This window comes from Typopeltis vanoorti, chromosome 23 (assembly GCF_054136105.1).
Source record: "Typopeltis vanoorti isolate ZY-2024b chromosome 23, IOZ_Tvanoo_1.0, whole genome shotgun sequence".
NCBI lineage: Eukaryota > Metazoa > Arthropoda > Arachnida > Uropygi > Thelyphonidae > Typopeltis > Typopeltis vanoorti.
The window spans coordinates 50,633,170-50,652,917 of record NC_143571.1 but is presented as its reverse complement, the minus strand read 5'-3'; the positions used below and the strand labels follow the sequence as shown (position 1 = coordinate 50,652,917).

The 19,748-nt window shown below is 38.2% G+C and overlaps 1 protein-coding gene across 2 annotated transcripts in view; it reads right to left on the bottom strand.

The window, feature by feature from the left end:
* Positions 1 to 19,748, bottom strand: part of cnc (NFE2 like bZIP transcription factor cap-n-collar) — a 154,642-nt gene that overhangs the window by 90,826 nt on the left and 44,068 nt on the right. For both annotated transcript variants that reach the window (XM_090412962.1, XM_090412961.1), the window contains exon 4: positions 3,585 to 3,928. In XM_090412962.1, the coding sequence (XP_090269088.1) occupies positions 3,585 to 3,928 (344 nt within the window). The remainder of the gene's footprint in view (positions 1 to 3,584; positions 3,929 to 19,748) is intronic.

Sequence of the window (19,748 nt, the reverse complement as noted above, 5' to 3'; positions counted from 1 at the left end):
AGTCGAAATCTGGTATCTTTTTTTCTGAGTATGATAAGCGGTCGTTATTTTTTTAAGAGCTCGTATGCGCACTTATATAAGAATGGTGCATGGACCTACTTTAGGTGTTAGATTTAAAACATGCGTCACACTTGCTACCAGTCCTTTACATAAAAAAATGGCAGTCGTTATTTCGTTTGTAAATGTTAAAAATAAAGAAGAAATCCATATATCACCACCTATACGGAAAGCTTCCTCGTATACGCAAGACTTTTGTTAAGAGCCACCTGGCAGTGTCAGGTGGGTGTGGCCAGAAATCCGTGATGTGGTTACCAAGGTGTTTCCCCACCGCATCTTTCCGGGGCCGAGGTAATGTCGCAACGAGCAGTCAACGAAATGCATAACAATCAGGATGCTGTATCAAAGGTTATTATAAGTACGTCAACAATATCATCTTTGGCAGAAGGGCTCATTAGAGAATATGATGACAGATAACGGTATCGTCTCACTTATAGTAAACATGTTGCAGAAATTATAATCTCTGCCAATTAAGAAGAGGTGCTGTTCAAAAGTTCCTCTATAAACAGATGCATATATTTATATCAAATGAATAGCGAAACTATACTACATGTTTTATATATTAGATTCGTCTTTCGAACTCCCGCAGCAGTATCGGTATTTACTAAGCATCCAGGATGTGCGTAAAGAGCGAATGAAGTACTACTTCAAAAGAAGTTGACACGAGGTGTTCACAAAATTTATAGAATTATTAAGGTTCAGCGATCATTCAAAATGCCAATGAATAAAACGCATCTGCACAGTCAGCAACGAAGTGGTACTAAATAAGCAGGCTTAAGATGAAGATACGTAACAAATCAAAATTATTATAAATTTTAAGGAGTTCAAAATGTCAGTAGATCAATCTAAGCAATAACAGTTCATAAGGGATGCACCACAACATGCATATAAACTGTAATTTATCCAGAAAATTAAATCCTGTAATAAAATGAGGAATTTGGTGATTTTCTGTTTGATGATCTATTAATATTTATTGATATATTTATAAATATAATGCCTTTTCATTTCCCAGAGGGAGAAAAATGGTACTTTTTTTTTTAGCCTTAAGTTTTTGGAATCAAAAGGCCTTTGCATACAATTATCGTCATTTTGACTTATGACAATATTAAGCAGCTTATTTAAACCAAAATTAAAATAACTCGATAATTTTAGCAGAGATTCCAAATGACAAATTCATTCAAATCTGTATGGGTAATTTTCAACGAAAATTATCTATCACCTAAAGATACTCACAAATATCCGCAGTGGGATTCGAATCCATCTCTTATTGCATTCTTGTCCATCGTATATTACATTATTTCAGTGCTATACTAATGTTTACGGCAATTAAATTATGATTATGAAAAGTTGCGTAAACCCATAGCAAATTAGTAACCTGGATGGGCTAAGGTAGATAACTTGTATTGAGTTCAATATTGAACTGTTTCTTCACATTTTTTTAATACTAATTAATTGAATAGGAGAAACAGCATGAAATTAAAAAAAAAATTCGTTGAAAGCATTTGATAACAACTGAGATGATTCCATATACTGCATATCATAAGCTCAAATTTGCGGACTGAGCGCCAGATGCCACTACTGCATTTAGTACAAACTCCGCTGGGTATAGGTAGAGTAGAATCTGCTGGGTCATTCACCGTTTGTTTCAAAGTAGCTTACGTTATTATTAAATAATGCTTTGTGCTTTTTAAGATTTTTTTTTCTTCATAAAAAACTGCAGACTTCGCGTGTTTGCATCAAATTCTGCTTCAAACTGAGGAGAACTTCACTTGGAGACTTTAGGCATCTTGAAGCCTTCAAAATGTAAATATTTTTTCTGCTGAGGAAATAATGAGAACTTAAACCAAAATTGGTATTAAAAAAAAAAAAAAAAGAGCTTGGAAAACTTAGTTTTCCAAGTTCAAAATTAGTTGATTCGACATTTCTGAAACTCTACATTGCCAACTTTATTCGCAAGAGTCAAATTGTGAATTAACATTTCTTTTCAGAATGTTCTGCAGTCTGCGAGCAAAAAATACCCCTGATGTGGTGCACCAGAAATGTTTCTTCACCACAACGTTCTTGTGCACTCTGCTATGACCGTTCCTCATCCAAGTTCTAGTAATCTGCAATCTTTTCGTGTTCCGAGATTTACAATGATGGCATAATTGCGATCATAGCATAATTAATTGTTAAATGCACGGCTTAATGATCACCTACGAACCAATCATTCTTAGATCATCATCATCGGCTGTTTTAAATGCAACTCATAAAGAGACACTAATATGAAAATCGATATCCAACTTCCACTGTGGTATTGTGGCTCCCAGCGAATGAGGAGAGTAGTACTAACACTGATACACAAATAGATACAACTGCTCACTCACTTTCTAATAATGTACCTTTAGTTATATCACTATACATGGTAAATCACGTTTTGGCAGATAAAAGCACATATGCAAGAATTCCGAGAATAGAAATATGACTGCTGAGAGGTACAAATAAAGTGCAAATGCATTCTGCTCTCCCTTTACTGAACACGGTACTAGGCTGGCGAAGATACAGTAGTATACATTTGGTAAAAATTAAATCAATTGGAACTTGCAAGAATAGGAAGTGGTATCCACTGAAGCGGCTGAAATAGAAGACTTTCTTTCATCAGAAAAAGAAGGAAGGAAACTTTCTGAATCTGGAATAGATCTTAGATGGATGGAAGGACTAAATCAGGTAGGTGTTGTGGAGGAGTGGAGAACAGCCCTCCAAGAGGATAAATTCCTCATGCATTTGATTTGGAGGAGGATTAGGGTTATTTTATATTACGGTCGAAGCATCTAAAGCTGAAGTCAGTATATTATGTCTGCTAATAACATGTGTTTTCTGGTCAGTTTGTCTGTTTTGAAAAAAAAAAAAAAAAAAAGTTTATGGGAGAAAAAGACCTATCACATCCATACAAGACAGGTTAAGGGAGGAGGAGATATAGTTCCATGTCTGATCACTTCAGACCTCCAGTCGCCAATTTATCAATCGGCAGTTACCAATTTGTCCGCCCTCCAACCAACATTTTGTTGGTTGGAGGGCGGATACGCTATGTACACTCGACCAATCAGAACCAGTAGATAATTGGCTCACTTGGTTAGAAAATTGCTACAGCTAGCATCTTTGTTGAAAAATTACCACTCTGGGATTTTTTTAAAACAAAACGATGAAAACATTTCATCATACTCAGAACATCGACGCTGTTGACAAATTATTTGCCACTTTTTTTTTTTTTTTTTGGAGGGGAGGCTTTCTAGTATATCTACGTCTTTCTCGCTCTACTTCAGTCTTGACTGATGGTGTCATCAGTGTTATGGACAAACGTACCTATTGCACACACTTTTTTTTTTTTTTGAAGTGACGGTATTTGAATCAATAATAACAATGCAGTATATTAATACACGATAACAGAATTACATAAAACAATTATACTCATTTTAGAACATATTTTTATTGCAAAAGTGGATTAAGAGGGTTAGTTAACGATAGTTATACAGTGGTAGCTAACATACCGGGTTCTCTTCTTCTTCTTCTTCTTGGATGAATTTTTCAATCTTTGCCAACTGGACGAAAGGATCGTCATCACCGATGCCTTCAAGACTATCATCTAGCTTTTCATTAATAAAAGACAAATTAGCTGCCGGATCGTCGTCATTTCGTTCAGTGGAGTCGTTTTGGCTATTCTCGCTACTTTCTGGATGGTATAAACTTACAGTTTCTTGGAGAGGAAGATTATTGATCTCTTCGACAAACTTTTGAAATGTAAATAAATCTTCATCGTTCAACTGAAGAATATCTTCATCATTCGGCGAATCTCCTGTTCCTTCTACTGTCAGCTGGCGAACAACGTGCTCTCCTAAATTATGAAAAGATATATACAATGATGAATAACGAACATTTTATCAAATGTGCATGTGTATATTATATATCTCTGATCTTTACTACTTTCGTGTCCTTATTATAGAAGACTTCTTCAGGAGAGTGAAATAAAGAAAGAGAAACTAATATTACAAAGCCAATGTATTATTAGTCGTTTTTTTTTTTTTTTACTCTCCTGAAGAATTGTTCTATAAATAACGAGCGAGAAACTAGTAAAGATCAAGACTTAAAATTAAACAGTCGTCATGTGGCGCATATACCCGACATGAGCTTTCAACACATTCTTATTTATTTTAAAAAGCACAAGTAGTTTCGTCCTACTCTCGAAAATGACTTCAAATATACACAGAATAAAAGATTCAGCGAAACAGAAAACATTTAAGTCAATAATAGCAGTCGTTGTACATCCTCTGTACAAAAAGAAACTGAACTTTTCGAAAATAGAACAAAGTAGTGGCGCCACCTGTTGTATCTTTTTGTTGTCGAAAGCAGCAACCTTCATTAGTGTTGTCAACTGTTTATGACATTTGTTTCATTAGAAGCCGAGTTATAGTGCCAAGAGTGACAGTGTGTTTTGACGAACGGTCGGAAAATGAGTTTCAAACAGAGAGCTGTGATTGACTTTTGTGTTAAACTTGGTAAAAGTTTCACCGAAACGCATCAAATGCTTCAAAAAGCATACGGTGATGAATGCTTATCCCGTACTCAAGTTTACGAGTGGTTTAAGCGATTTCAAAGTTGTCGTGAGACGCTTGAAGACGAAAAGCCGAGCCGTCCAAAAACTGGACTGAGCGAAGTGAACATTCAAAAAGTGCGTGATTTTATCAAAGAAAATCCGAAATCGTCCGTGAGATTGATTGAAGATAAATTGGGGATTCCAAAATCAACTGGGCACAACATTTTGACCGAGAATTTGGGGCCTTCGTAAATTTAATTCGCGATTTGTTCCCCACAAGTTGATCGACGATCAAAAAATGTAACGAATTGAACACTGCAAGGACCTCATTAAAATTGCTCATAAGGACTCAAACTTCCTTGAAACGATCGTTACTGGTGACGAAACGTGGTGTTTTGAGTATGAGTGCTAGTGCTGAGTGGAGACCACTAGAAGAGGGGCATCAGAAAAAAGTCTTTTGGAGAAGTCAAAAGTAAAGACAATGCTGATTTATTTCCACGATTCCAAGGGAATTATCCACAAAAAAATTCGTTCCGCCTGGCCAAACGGTCAAATGGTGAGTTTTATCTCGAAGGTTTTGAAGCGATTGATTGCGAGAATTCGTCGCGTACGGCATAAATATCGTGTTGCAGGCAGCTGGTCACTTTTGCACGATAATGCACCATCTCATCGTTCGAACATTGTGAGACAGTTTTTGAGCAAAACCCAAGTTTGTGTGTTGGATCACTCGCCGTATTCATCTGATTTAGCACCCTGTGACTTCTTTCTCTTCCCCCGACTTCATTTGTCGATGAAAGGAAAGCGATATGACACCATTGAAAACGTTCAAGCGGCAGTAACGACCCTCAACAGTATCCCAAAAACCGATATAAAAAACTCATTTAACGAATTAATTGACCATGCGAAACGAAGCTAAGAGAGTATATTGATTGAAATAAATGATTTGAATAATTAAAATTGGCCTGCGTTTTATTTTCTATCAAAAGTTCAGTTTCTTTTTGGACAGAGGGAGTATTTCTAATGTTTTCTTGTGTTTCGCTGAAATCATTTCTTCTGTGTGCATATATCTACACATGCGAAGTCTTCGAGAGTAGGACCAAACTAGTCAAGTTTTTTAAAATAAATAATAATAGTTGATTTGTGTGCGTGTGTGTTTCCTGCTTAACTAGTTCGGTTCATAATAAAACTCATATGATTTTTTATTACACTGCAATGACATTCACAGTGGTTTGCGATAGTGGAGTTATGGTGGAAATTCAGCTTCTGAAAGTGTATAAGCATTAAAAAACGATGCAAGAAGTGGCGGGCTATGGAAGACACACCGATCGTTTACAGCCGAATAGAAGTGTGCAAAAGGTGATGAAACAAATGAAGCAAACATCTCAATCACATCTTTTTCAGAATTTTGACTAAAATTTGAAGAAAAAGTTGTTACCATGTGGCTCCCACATCAGCTAACTGAAAACAAGTAAACAGGCAAGAGGATCAAAGAGCTGTTACTTGCAATTCTGAGTGTAAATTATACAGTTTCTGATCAGAATTGTTGCTATAGACGAAACACGGATACAATATGAATAAGAAGTGAAAAATCAGCGAAAACATCGACTCCTCCATGTCAAAAAAAAAATAAAATAATCAGTCAGCAATCGAAAATTAAGCTATGTTGATGATAATAACGGCTTATGACAAGAATGAAGTGACTGAGACAGCACTAGCATTGTCGATTATGACAGAAGCATGCTAAAGAAAGTTTCTGGAAGACATTTTGTCTCCGAAAATTCGCATCCAAAAACCTGACATTTTACATGACAATGCGAGACCGCGCTTCTTGTGATGTAGCTGATCTTAAGGGAAAGTAAGACAATATAACCTCATAGAGACTAGCTATCAAACCTTATGAAAGTTCTTCGCATCATCGACGGGTAGAATCAAAGTCTTTCAGAACGAAGGCAAGCGTGGCGAATGAGCTACGGAGACTAATTTGCTTATGATAAAACAACGAAGAAGCAGAGATAATGAAGTGGGAATGAAATTACAAAGTGAGGTATTAAGTATAAATGGGGAATAAAAATCCGGATCGGGTTCATGAGAATATGATATTACCTTTTCAGACCTACAGGTACTAAACCAAAGGATGAATGAATACTTGTTTCGCAGATTTTAATGGTACTGCACCACATATTCGCTTAGCAAACTGGGTGTATACAGTTCATACCCTTACGAGACATTATTCAACTGCAGTTTCGGCATATAATCAAAATCGCGCAATCTGTTCATTGTGCAACAAGGAATGAGCAGCTGCTACACCAAAGCTATTTCTCAAGCCGGTTTAAGCAGGTAAACGGTTAAGAAACAAAGCAAATGCTAAATATCTCATGGGCATAAAACCAGACGTGGACTCAAATTGCTGCCGCACATCTGCCTACTCTCGTTCGTGGTAGTGCGACACGGGATATGAACGACGTTATCTCATACAGCTGTATGAGATAACGCCTCAATGATGTCGCCTTCTTTGATAATAGAGATGCCATTTTTGTATTCTGTGTATACAATTATGTTAAAGTCATCCACTTTTGCTTAAAGGTAAATTTCAGTGTTGTACAGTGTTATAAAATAACAGAAATCACAAACATTGCACCAGTTTAATCTGATTTCGAACAAACGCTGGGCATCTTGCATTAATTAAGTTGAAAGCAAATATTCTTATTTAAGGTACTAATGGTTTCTGATTGATCCCCTAGCAAAAATTGCAATCCATTCTGTCAGGATTGTTCAGTATTATTCCGCTTACTTTTAAACATGTACCTTTCCATTACAAACGCATGTATCGTTGTTATTAGAAAAGTTATTCAACTTCTTCAGATGCCAGTGCCATGAAAGGAATCGAATTATTTTTCGGCTTGGGCATCAGAAAGCTTATTCTCTTCTAGAAAAGTAAGAAGTTTTTCAAATACCCATACAATTGACATGCGAGCATCACATTTCCATTTATCGTACTGCAAAGTAATTGCTTCACATTACAGCAATATGCAAAAATTATCAGGAAGTTCGTATTGTGAAAATCATAGAAAAGTGAGACTTGAAAGAATCACAAGTTATGAACAGAACAAACTGAAATTGTATAACTATTGTGTTCTATTCGAATGAACGTCATTGAAAACGGATTCTTAAAATTTTTCAACTGCCACTTGAATCTGCCAAACATATGATTTCGGAAATAAGTGACTGTGCATTCTGGATAGATCTGCACGGTATAATTATTTAGCCGCGTGGCTCTTAATGCGTCCTACTTTATATAGAATGGTTCAAAACAGTCAGAGAGATTTATTAAAGGGTCACTGCACAGACAGTACATGGCAGCTATATGATTTACGTCCATTGTAATCAAGTATGGCTATAGCGGACTGACGTGATTTATTCTTGGCTTGAGGCTACCTGTTTTGAGCGCAATGATAAACAGCCTATTTGTCAGAAATCTGAGAGTGTGATTACCGATCACGTCGACCAGACACTCCTCTTTGCTCTGCAGGGGAGTTACTAGCAACTCGTGGCTGTCGTCAGTGGCACGTTCCGTATGCATCAATAACTAGAGATCACTTCAAAATCCTTTTGTAAATGATGCATCAAGTTAAGAAAGAAACAATTTCCGGAAAATGATTATAACAATACCGCAAATATTCTAAACAGCCAAAAAAAAAAAAAAAAAAAAAAAAAAAAGCTGTTATAAGAATCGCATAAAGGTTAAATTAAATTCGTCTTCAATTTGCACGCACACACATAATCAGGAGTCTCACTCAAATAAGCCTTCGGGCTGCATTCCGTACCTAAGCAGTGTCTACAAGACACACCCTGTTTTAGCCACACTTTTTTTTTTTTTTTTAATAATTTGCATAGTATATCGAAGAATTAAGGTATTCAGGTAAATAAAGCGAAGAGAGTGGTGGGCTCACAAAAACGCTGAGGTTCACCAATCCTTTAGAATCCGTTGATCTTCAAGAAAGAGCGCTAAGAGATTATTGACATGCCGGAATCGGGGATATTATAGCAGTTTGCATTTACTAGAATTACGATTTCTTGAATGGTTCACCCAATTGACTGAATTACATCGTACTCCTGCACGATACCATGGTGCAAATGTTTACTTCGCCTGCCACCCCTTAAGAAATATTGACAAATATTTCCTAAGAGGTTGGCAGGCGATATCTGAATGACTTTATTTGTCAACCGAATAGCATAAGTCATTCAGATATAAATACAGAGAAAAACATCAACCACAATGAAACAATAAAAGGACAGCATTACATTAAACATTAAAAAAAATCTCTTCGCTGCTGCATATTTCGGATTTGTGGTATCTACGATAGAGCACATTTCAAATATACAGATCTAGTGAGAGTATCAGAGGATCTATCCATAACCAAGATAGCCACATTGCCGATTAAGGAGTTACTAGCAACTCATGAACATGCCGGTCTTCACTTTGGGAGGTTGCCAAACCTGTAGAACTTGCAGTTAAAAAGGAGTATATATGGACAGGGCAGACCCAGCCACTGGGAAGGGCAAGTTAGCCCATCTCAGTGTCGGTCCCAAGCCCGGATAAATGAGGAGGGTTGGCGTCAGGAAGGGCATCCGGTCGTAAAAAACATGCCAAAACCAGGGATGAAATGTCGAATAACAGAGAAAGGACAATGGCTAGGGCGTCCCCCGTAAGCGACGCGCAGTTCTGTGAGAAGTGGGCTTGGGCTACCGAACCAAGGACGGGTTAGGCTAAAGAAGCGAGTCCAACAGAAAGAGAGAGTGTGTAAAGTAAGAATCGGGTCGCTGAATGTGTGTACAATGGATGAGAAGAGTAGGGAGATAGTAGACATGATGAGAAGAAGGAAGCTGACGATCTTGTGTGTGCAGGAGACAAGGTGGAAGGGCAATAAAGCAAAGGAGCTGATGGAAGGATATAAACTGTTTTACAACGGTGAATGATTTTGGAAGAAACGGAGTTGAAATCATCATCGACAAGGAGCTGAAGGGTGGAGTCTGCGAGGTGTGCCGGAAGAGCGATCGGATTATGAGTGTTAAACTTGAGATTGGAGGAAGCGTGGCTATGATAGTGTGTGTGGATACGCTCCAAGTAGGTTGTGATGAGGAGGAGAAAGAGACATTCTGGAGAGAACTAGACCAGGTAGTAATGGGAATCCCTGATGGTGAGAGTGTGATCGTCGGAGCAGACCTGACTGGGCATGTAGGAAGGCGACGAAGTGGTGAAGAAAGGATGCACGGGAGTTGGAGTAGTGGTGAAAGAAATGAAGAAGGTAAAAGAATCGTAGAGCATGCTGTGGCCTTCGATCTAGCTATAGCTAACACGTGGTTTAAGAAGAGAGCTGGACACCTGATAACTTATAAAAGTGGGGATAGGATGAGTCGGATTGACTATATTATGTGCAGAAGAAAACATCTAAAGGAGGTGAAAAACTGTAAAGTGATTAACGGAGAAAGTGTAGCGGCACAGCACGGGATGGTTGTGGTATACTGTGATATAAAAGGGGAAAAGAAGAATAGGCGGAAGTGGCAGAAAGATAGGAAAGTAAAGTGGTGGTGGAAATTGGAAGAGGAAAGTCCAAGGAATGAGTTTAAAGAAAAGGTAATGGAGGGAATGAAGTTACCAGAGGATGTGGAAGAATGGTGGGACGTAAATAGTCGGAATATTAGAAAAATGGGAGAAGAGGTGCTCGGTATAACATCAGGAAAGGGGCCGCCCGGGGATAAGGAGGCATGGTGGTGGAATGAGGAGGTGCAGTTGGAGATCAGGGAAAAGAAAGAGGCAAAGAAAAAATGGGACATGACTGGAACCAGAGCCGACAAGGAGGCATATAGATTAGCGAAGAAAAGTGCAAAGAGAGCTGTGGCAAGAGCAGTTGAAGAGGTTTATGAAGTACTGGACAGAAACGGTGGTGAAACTAAGTTGTTGAGAATAGCGAAAGCTAGAGATAAGGCCTCGAAAGACATAACATCAGTTAAGCAGATAAAGGACGCCACAGGAATAGTACTACAAGAGGGGGATAAAATCACAGGAAGATGGGAATATTTTCATAATCTACTAAATGAGGAGAATCCAAATGAGAGGTGTGAGGATGCAGAAGCAAACGAAGGATCGGTGCAGGACATAAGCAGAGAGGAAGTGTATTGGGCACTGAGAAAAACGAAGAATGGAAAGGCTGTGGGGGGCAGACCATATACCTGGAAAAGTGTGGAGAAGCTTGGGCAGCGAGGGCATAGATATGTTATGGGATTTAACATGTCTATGCAACAGGAAAAGATACCAGAGGAATGGAGGAAAAGCATTCTCGTCCCAATCTACAAGGGAAAAGGAGATGTTCAAGATTGTGGCAACTATAGAGGGATCAAGCTGATGTCACACATGTTGAAGATATGGGAAAGATTAATTGAAGGAAGGATACAGCCGGAAACAAAAATTGGTGAGGAGCAATTTGGATTTATGCCAGGAAGAGGGACAATGGATGCAATATTTGTGCTAAGGCAATTGATGGAGAAATACAGGGAGATGCAGGCGGAGCTACATATAGTGTTTATAGACCTGGAAAATGCATACGACAGAGTGGCCAGACAGGAGGTATGGAGGTGTATGAGAAAGAAGGGGAGGTGTCAGAAAAGTACGTGAGGTTGGTGAAGGAGATGTATGAGGGCACAAAAACTCAGGTCAGGTCTAGTGTCGGCATGACAGAGGAGTTCCCCATTGTCGTAGGGCTCCATCAGGGATCAACTCTGAGCCCCTACCTCTTTGATCTGGTCATGGATGAACTAGTGGAGGACGTCGAGAAGGAGGTGCCAGGGAGCATGATGTTTGCCGATGATGTTGTTCTCTGCGAATCATCCCGAGAGAAGCTTGAAAATACGCTGGAAGAGTGGAGAAAGGTATTGGAGGAGAGAGGCATGAAAATTAACCGGGTAAAGACCGAATATATGTCAACGGGGAGTGACGAGGATATGATCATACAACTCCAGGATGAAAGGTTAACTTCAGGGAAGAAATTCAAGTATCTTGGATCGGTCGTCGAGAGGAATGGTGACCTGGATGAAGAAATACAGCACCTGGATGAACTGGAGGAAGATGAGCGGGGTCCTGTGTGACAAGAGAGTGGTTGTAAGATGAAAGGAAAGCTGTATAAGATGGTGGTGAGGCCAGCGATGCTCCATGGCGTGGCCTATAACAAAGGCACAGGAGAGGAAGATGGGGGTGGCGGAGATGCGGATGTTGAGATGGATGAGTGGTGTGACAAAGGAGGACAGGATAAGGAATGACTACATCAGAGGGACGATCAAGGTGGAACCTATCAGTAAGAAGGTAAAAGAAAGCAGGCTTAGGTGATTCGGTCATATAGAGAGAAGGAGTGAGGAGTATGGTGGTAAACGAGTGGGGCATATGGAGGCGGAGGGAAGGAGGAAAAGAGGCAGACCCAAACTCAGATGGAGGGATAAGGTGGCAGAGGATCTTAGGGAGAAAGGATGGAGTCAGGAAGATGCCCTGGACCAGAGAATCTGGAAGAAGAAGAAGATTAAACATGTGAACGCCGACCCCGTTTAATACGGGATGAGGCACAGCGAAAGAAGAAGATATATGAACAGGGCAGATGATTATGGCAAGCTTAGGAGCTCAAAGCGGTGCCATGGATAAGAATCTCCGATCCATGTAGCAAATATAGGAATCAGTTGAGCTCATTTGAGATTACAAAAAAGAAAAAATAATAAAACTAATTACACAGAATTTTTTTTTCTTTTTCTCGGCAAAATCGGCCAAAGTTTTATCAGATTTTAAATTTCTTGCTGCACCCAACTGGTCCTGAGAATCTGCAATGGAGGGATATTAGCAGTGCACGGGATATGGAAAGAGGTGTCTGAAGGAAACAATATCAGATTGTTTATGCACAGAATGATAAAAGCTAGATAGATGAATAGTACTTTAGGAAGGAAATACAAGGAAGGGGGAAGAAATGTTGTGGGGATATATTAAGGAGAACAGCATGCTCTTGAGCAATACAAGACACAGACAAGAAGTGTGACTATTCTAGTCACTCTTCACTCTTGTAAAGGAACTCCCAAAGAGTTCTCTATGTAGCAAGTAAAAGGAAGAATGACTATGAAGGGATAACCTCAATGAGTGCTGATGGTAGGAATTGGCTGAAGAAGATGAAATAGTTGAGCTACTGAGTGATACTCTGTGAAGGCTTAACATCCAGTTGAAGATACTGCAGTGACATATGTGACCAAACTGATGTGGGAATAGGAGTTAGGAACTGGAAGTACTCATCTCAATGCAAATAGAGAAATGAGATTAGATGGGATATCAGTCCACATATTACAAGAAAGTGTAAACAAACTGGAACTGCTTCTAACTAGACTGTTTAACTTCAGCCTCAGCTTTGGTAAAATACCAAAGCTGAGGACTGAGCAAAATAGTTGTGTTCCATAAAGGAGTCTCCAAGTCAAATTATAGACTAATCATCAGTATCTTAGGAGTGGTGGTAAAGTTATTAGCGCAAGTGGTCAAAGACAGGATTCAGGAATGGATGGATAAGAATATACACCTACAGGGACAGAGTGACTTCGTGAAGGGTAGTCATACCTTAGTGATTTACTATTTTTTTTTATAATAAAGTGGCAAATCAGTTGGAATAAAAGAAATGGCCATATGATGATAATGATGGATTCTGTAAAGGCATTTGACAGGATGCAGCATGGACCTCTGTTTGATAAACTGAAGCAAATGGGTATGAATATGGTGGTAGTAATGATATGGATATGTGGGTGGCTGATAGTATATGGAGGGGCAGAATCCAAGAAAAGGAAGGTGACTAGTGATGATGATGCAGAACTCTGTACTTATACCATTGCTATTTAATTTTATTTGTCCATAAATGATATGAAAGGAAATATGATACAAAATTGGGAAGTATAATTTCTGGATGGATAAATTCTTAACCATCCATTCCACTATTATAGGCATATAATAGTTAATAATGTAATAGATAATGGATGCCAGTTCATCAGCACCATCAAATTCCTGATATATACCCTCAGGGGGTGTACAAGGATATGATAGTACTACATGAAAAATTTACATCATTACTAACTTCTTATCTACAATTTTCCTCCAAAGCAGTCTATTACTTGTCAAGTCTCCAATATTATCAAGTCTTATATTTCTGTCTTCTAAGGCACTTTTTACTGTATCAATCCACCTATATCTTGGTTTTCCTCAGGGTCTTTTTCCTGCCAACCTGGCAGAGAACACGTGTTTTGACAATCTTTCCTTGCCCATTCTGTTTAAGTGACCATACCACCTGAGATTAGAACTGCTAATGCATTCCTGGATGCTAACAATGTCAAGTTCTTTACTAATATTCTCGTTTTTAATATGATGTTGCCATTGATGCCATCTGTTCATGCCCCTAATCTTTCTCAGGACTCTGATATCTGTGGTCTCTAGTCTTTGGTCAAGTATTTTACTTCTAACCCAGCTCTCAGATCCATAAGTTAAAATTGGTTTAAACACTGTCTTGTATACAGCTAATTTAGTGTTTCGGCTAATTTTTCTCTTATTCACATAAATTTATTCAGTTGACTTCCTACCGTACCAGTTTTGTTGATTCTGTTGTCTATTTCCATATTTAACTTACCATCTTCCCTTAAAATCGTGCCTAAGTAGATGAAATGTTTTACTTGTTCTATAAGTTCTCCCTTCACAATGCAATTGATATTTTCAATATCTGCCTATTTTCATTGTCTTTGTTTTTTAATGCTGACCTTCATACCATATCTATTACAACAGTTATTCAATTTAGTCAGGGAATCTTGCAGACTTGTAACGGATTTATTTAGAAGTATAACATCATCCGCATAAAGCAAAAAGCTGAGATTACCACCTCCAATTTTGATATCAGGTTTAATACCACTTTCCTTCATAATGTGATCCATATAGGTAATGAATAAGAGTGAGAGATAATGTACATCCTTGTCTGACACCAGATTTAACATTAAACCATCTTCCTGTACTTCCTTCAATTCTAACTGCTGACTTACAACTCAAATAGAGACAAAGGATTGCTTGATATAATGCCGTATTAACACCATATAACTGTAGTGTTTGGAATAGCTTCTTTCTTGGGACCTTGTCATATGTCTTTTCCAGATATACAAAACTTCTTTTTTGTAGGTCTGGAGTTGTGTATTTTAGTATATTGTTGTAGTTTTATTAGTGTAGTTATTGTACTAAAGTGTTTTATAACATAATTTCAAAAAAATTATTAGTTTTTACTACCCTTAAAAATGGTGCCAAAAACTCATCGTAACAAGGCAGTGACTAAAGCTAAAGTTGCTACAGAGGAGAGCGTTTGTCCTGAACAAAGTGATGATAATTTATCTGAGGATACGCTGACATTAGAAATAACTCGGTTAAAAGAAATTATTAGGAAATCCACCAGGGAATTGGAAAATGTGGAAAAACGTTTGTTTAAACTTCAACAGGATAAGAAAAAGGATGAGAACAAGAACAGACAGGAAAATACTGAGCTTGGTAATCAAAATATTAGTAACAACAAGGTAAGTCAGTTAATATCTAAGAAAAAAGAGGTAATATGGTATGGTGACTCAATTTTAAAATTTGCGCTTGTCGAGGGAGTCACCACTTCTAGTTTCCCAGGAGCAAAAATTAAAAATATAACAAATCAATTCCGATATGTTCCAAGCCACTGTGGAAAATGACGTGCACAGTACGCAGTTCCTGGAACATCAGAATGGTGGTCATATTGAACCTCATTTGTAATTAACAATAAACGTCATGAAATTGATGTGTGCCATCTCTCATTTGCCATTTAGTCATTCATTAGTCACACCTACTAAAATTAATTTGGCAGTGCCAAATTTTCCCCTGTTGGTGACTTTTGGTACTTTTTTTTGTTAAATCGAATACCCATGTTCCACTGTGTACATCTACTGAATACTAGTGTGTTTCGTCCAATAGATTACTCGCTAGAAGGTTCTGAACACTTGACATTATTTTATAATCACTTGGTATATAAAGCTCAGGCCAGAAAAGTAACGAATATTGTGAGAAAAGCTAAAACGGAGTATGAAAAGAAATTGGCCATGCAAGCTAAAGGCAATCCAAAAGAATTTTATCGTTATGCCACAAGCAAAAGAAAGAATGAACGTGGAAGAATAATTTTATTGAATGCAGATGGTACACGAGTGTCAGAAGCTAAGGAGATTGTTCAGTTAATGAGTGCTCACTTTGCTAAGATATATCAACCAGGTGTATTTAGTATGGTGCACAGTGCAACTGCTACGTTGGATGAAGAGTTAGAGGTTCATGAAAATGAGGTTGAAGAGCTTTTGCATAACCTGGATAAAAATTTGTCAATAGGGACAGATGGAATATCTGCCCATTTGTTAAAGGAATGTTCAGCTGAATTGGCTAGGCCTTTCACACATTTGTATAACTTGAGTCTCAGCTCCGGAATGATACCACAGGAATGGAAGGAATGTAATATAGTTCCATTGCACAACATTGATGCAAAAACTGATGTGTCTAATTACCGACCTATTAGTATTTCTGGTGTGGTAGTAAAGATTTTAGAGAAGTTAGTAAGAACTCGCATACAGAAATGGGTAGACAATCATTCTATACTCTGCAGGGAACAGCATGGGTTTACTAAAGGAAGGTCATGTTTTAGCAATTTGCTCATATTTTATAACAATGTTACGGCCAAGTTGGATAAAGGAAATGGATATACTATAATAATGTTGGATTTTTCTAAGGCATTTGATAGGACGATAGGCTGTTGCATAAACTGGAGAATATGGGATTGGAACATAATCTATTGATTTGGATCAGGGGATGGTTAACTGACAGATATCAAAAAGTGATATACAGTGGGTGTGAATCTGCCACATTTAAGGCAACTATTGGTGTACCTCAGGGTTCAGTTCTTGAACCATTATTGTTCAATCTATATATTAATGACTTCAAGCAGGGTCTATTATCAGATTTGCAATTGTTTGCTGATGATGTGAAGATAGGCAGGGCAATCAGGGATTCTACTGATAATCAGCAATTACAAAATGATTTGAATAGACGGGAAATCTGGGCAAACGAAAATGGCTATCAGTTTAATGTTAATAGGCTTAAAGTTATGCACTTTGGCATGATTAGAGATCCAGCGGCATATTATATTAGCGGGGTTATGCTACAAGAAACTGAGGAGGCAAGGGATCTTGGTGTATTGGTGGATAAGAATTTAAATTTCAAAGGTCACATAGCAAAAGTTGCAAATACAACTCAGAGGATAATTTCTATGCTGAAGCGAACCATGACATGTAAGGATAAAGAAGTAATTTTGCCTCTTTATAAGGCTTTATTAAGACCACACTTGGATTACTGTGCTCAGATTTGGTCTCCAGGATTCCAAGGGGATAAAGAGGCTGTGGAAAGGGTGCAAAGAAGAGCTACAAAGATTATATCCGGATTATGCGATTTAGAAGCTGTATAACTGAGAGGAGACCTCCACATAGCCTTTAAAGAAATGCGGAGAACCAACCAGGGCTTCTGACCTAATGTCCAATCCTCACCTTGTCGTGGTGCACCCTGTTGGGTATCTACTTGGATACTGAACGAACGAGGATGGGCTGGCAATTTGGGATTTAGCCGACCAAATTGTATTCTTATTGGTTAAACCAAAAAAAAAAAAAAAAATGATGGTACAACATGACAAAATTTCATGCCTGCTGGGGCGTCGCCCAGTTAAACAAGGTCCCCATTGTTTTCGCCAGGGAACCAGGGTGAACAGCGAAAAGTCAGCTACTGGAACAAATCTGAAAACAAACCCCAACTCAACATCACCAGAGTTAAAGATCAGTACTATCAACATAAGATGCCTGAATGGCAAAGAAATGGAGCTAGCTGAGGAATTAGATAAGTACCAGATCGACATAATAGGGGTGACTGAAACAAAAAAGACCAAAACTGGCGAGATCTTTCTCAGCAATAAATACAAAATGTTATATTCAGGCAATGACAATCAAGGAAAAGAAGGAGTAGCCATAGTATTCAACACAAAATACGAGGCTAATCTTCTTGAATGGCAGTCAGTCTCAAGTAGAGTAATGTGGGCAAATATGAGAATGGGGAACTGGACAATGAGACTTATTTGTGCCTATGGTCCCACAGAAGGTTCTACAGGTAAAAATGGAGAAATTTTTTGAGGCTTTAGAAAAAGCAACTGACCCAATGAAAAAGGAAAAGTTGATCTTTGTTGGGAATCTAAATAGCAGAGTAGGAAATGATTGCGAGACATACAAAAATATTTTGGGAAAATTTGGAGAAAAGAGCAAAGCTAATAATAATGGCAAATACCTGTTGAATTTCTGCTCAGGACATGGACTGGTTATTACTAACACAATGTTCCAATGATGAAATTTTTCATTATATGGAAGGCGGGGAGAGAACATGGGGGTGGGGGGGGGAATTCATGAAAGTTAAGGTTGTTCTCAGTCAAGAATGGGGTTAGAGCTAGGTTTTTCTCTCAGCGCACGGAGTGAGTGGAATAATTTGTCCTTAGGGGTAGTGAGTGCATCTAGTGTACATGAATTTAAGGGAAGGTATGATAGCTGGATTGGCTAATTTACAGCCTCCCTTGATGAGTCCTTCACTCCCTGGAGGTCTCAGATAATAATAATATTCCCATGATTTCTCGACTATCTGTCGTAAAGTGAAAATATAATCCTGATAGCCACTATTTGGACTGAATCCAGCTTGTTCTTCACCAAGCTTCTCTTCCACAATCCTTCTGAACTGGTTCTCAAGTATCCTTGCATATATCTTACTAAAAACACTCAGTAATGAAATGCCTCTGTAATTCTCACATTGTTCTATTTCCCTTTTTATATATGGGTACTATGAGAGCTCTACTGCAATCATCTGGATTTCGTCCCTCTGTCCAGGCCTTCTGAACTATGCAGTGCAGCCACTGTACGACTTTCATACCTCCATACTTCAGCATTTCTGGTTGAATATCATCTACTCCTACTGCCTTTCCACATTTCAGGCTGTGGATGGCTTTTTCTACTTCAAGTACAAATATGTATTGCTGACGGCATGCCTGGTCAGTGTTTTTTACCACTGTGCTGTCATCACTGCTTGTTTCATTTAGCAATTTTTCAAAGTAATTACTCCATACTTCAAGGAAAAGATTTTTATCCTGCATCTCTAATTCCTTTTACAGCACTTTTTCCTCCATTTCTGAGTTTCTTCAACAACCTCCAGAATATCTTACCACCTTCTTGATATTTATTTTCTATGTTCTTGCCAAAGTCCTCCCATGACTTTTGTTTAGCCAGTTTTACACATTGTTTAGCTTTCTTACATCTGTCTCTGTATTCTCTAAGAGCACAAGCTGACTTATTTGCCAGGAACTTTTTGATATGCTTTCTTCTTTTCCTTCACTGCCTCTTTAACTTCCTGTGTCCACCATGGAGTTCTGATTTTTCTATCCTTGCAGACACCACATGCCTCTCTGGCTGAATCAATTAAGGTTTTCTTCAAAGCTTGCCACTGAATCTCCAAGGTTTGGTTCCTGTTCTCAAACTCTTTCATTTTCTTTTCAATAATATTTCTGTATTTTAGTCTACAGTTCACATCTGAGAGCTGCTCAGCTTTTATTCGCTTTAAAACTTTCTTATATTTTCTTCTTTTCAATATGAAATTCAATTTTATCCTGCTCAAGACTAAATGTTGATCGCTTCCAATTTCAAATCCTCTGTACACTCTGGTGTCCTGCACCAGTGGGAAAACATCGCTAACAACAATAACATAGTCAATGAGACTTTTCTTATTCCTAACCTATTCTCTCCATGTGAATTTGTGCACATTTTTATGTTGGAACATGGTGTTAGTAATAACCAGTCCATGTCCTAAGCAGAAATCCAACAGATATTTGCCATTATTATTAGCTTTGCTCTTTTCTCCAAATTTTCCCAAAATATTTTTGTGTCTCACAATCATTTCCTACTCTGCTATTTAGATCCCCAACAAGGAGCAACTTTTCATTTTTCA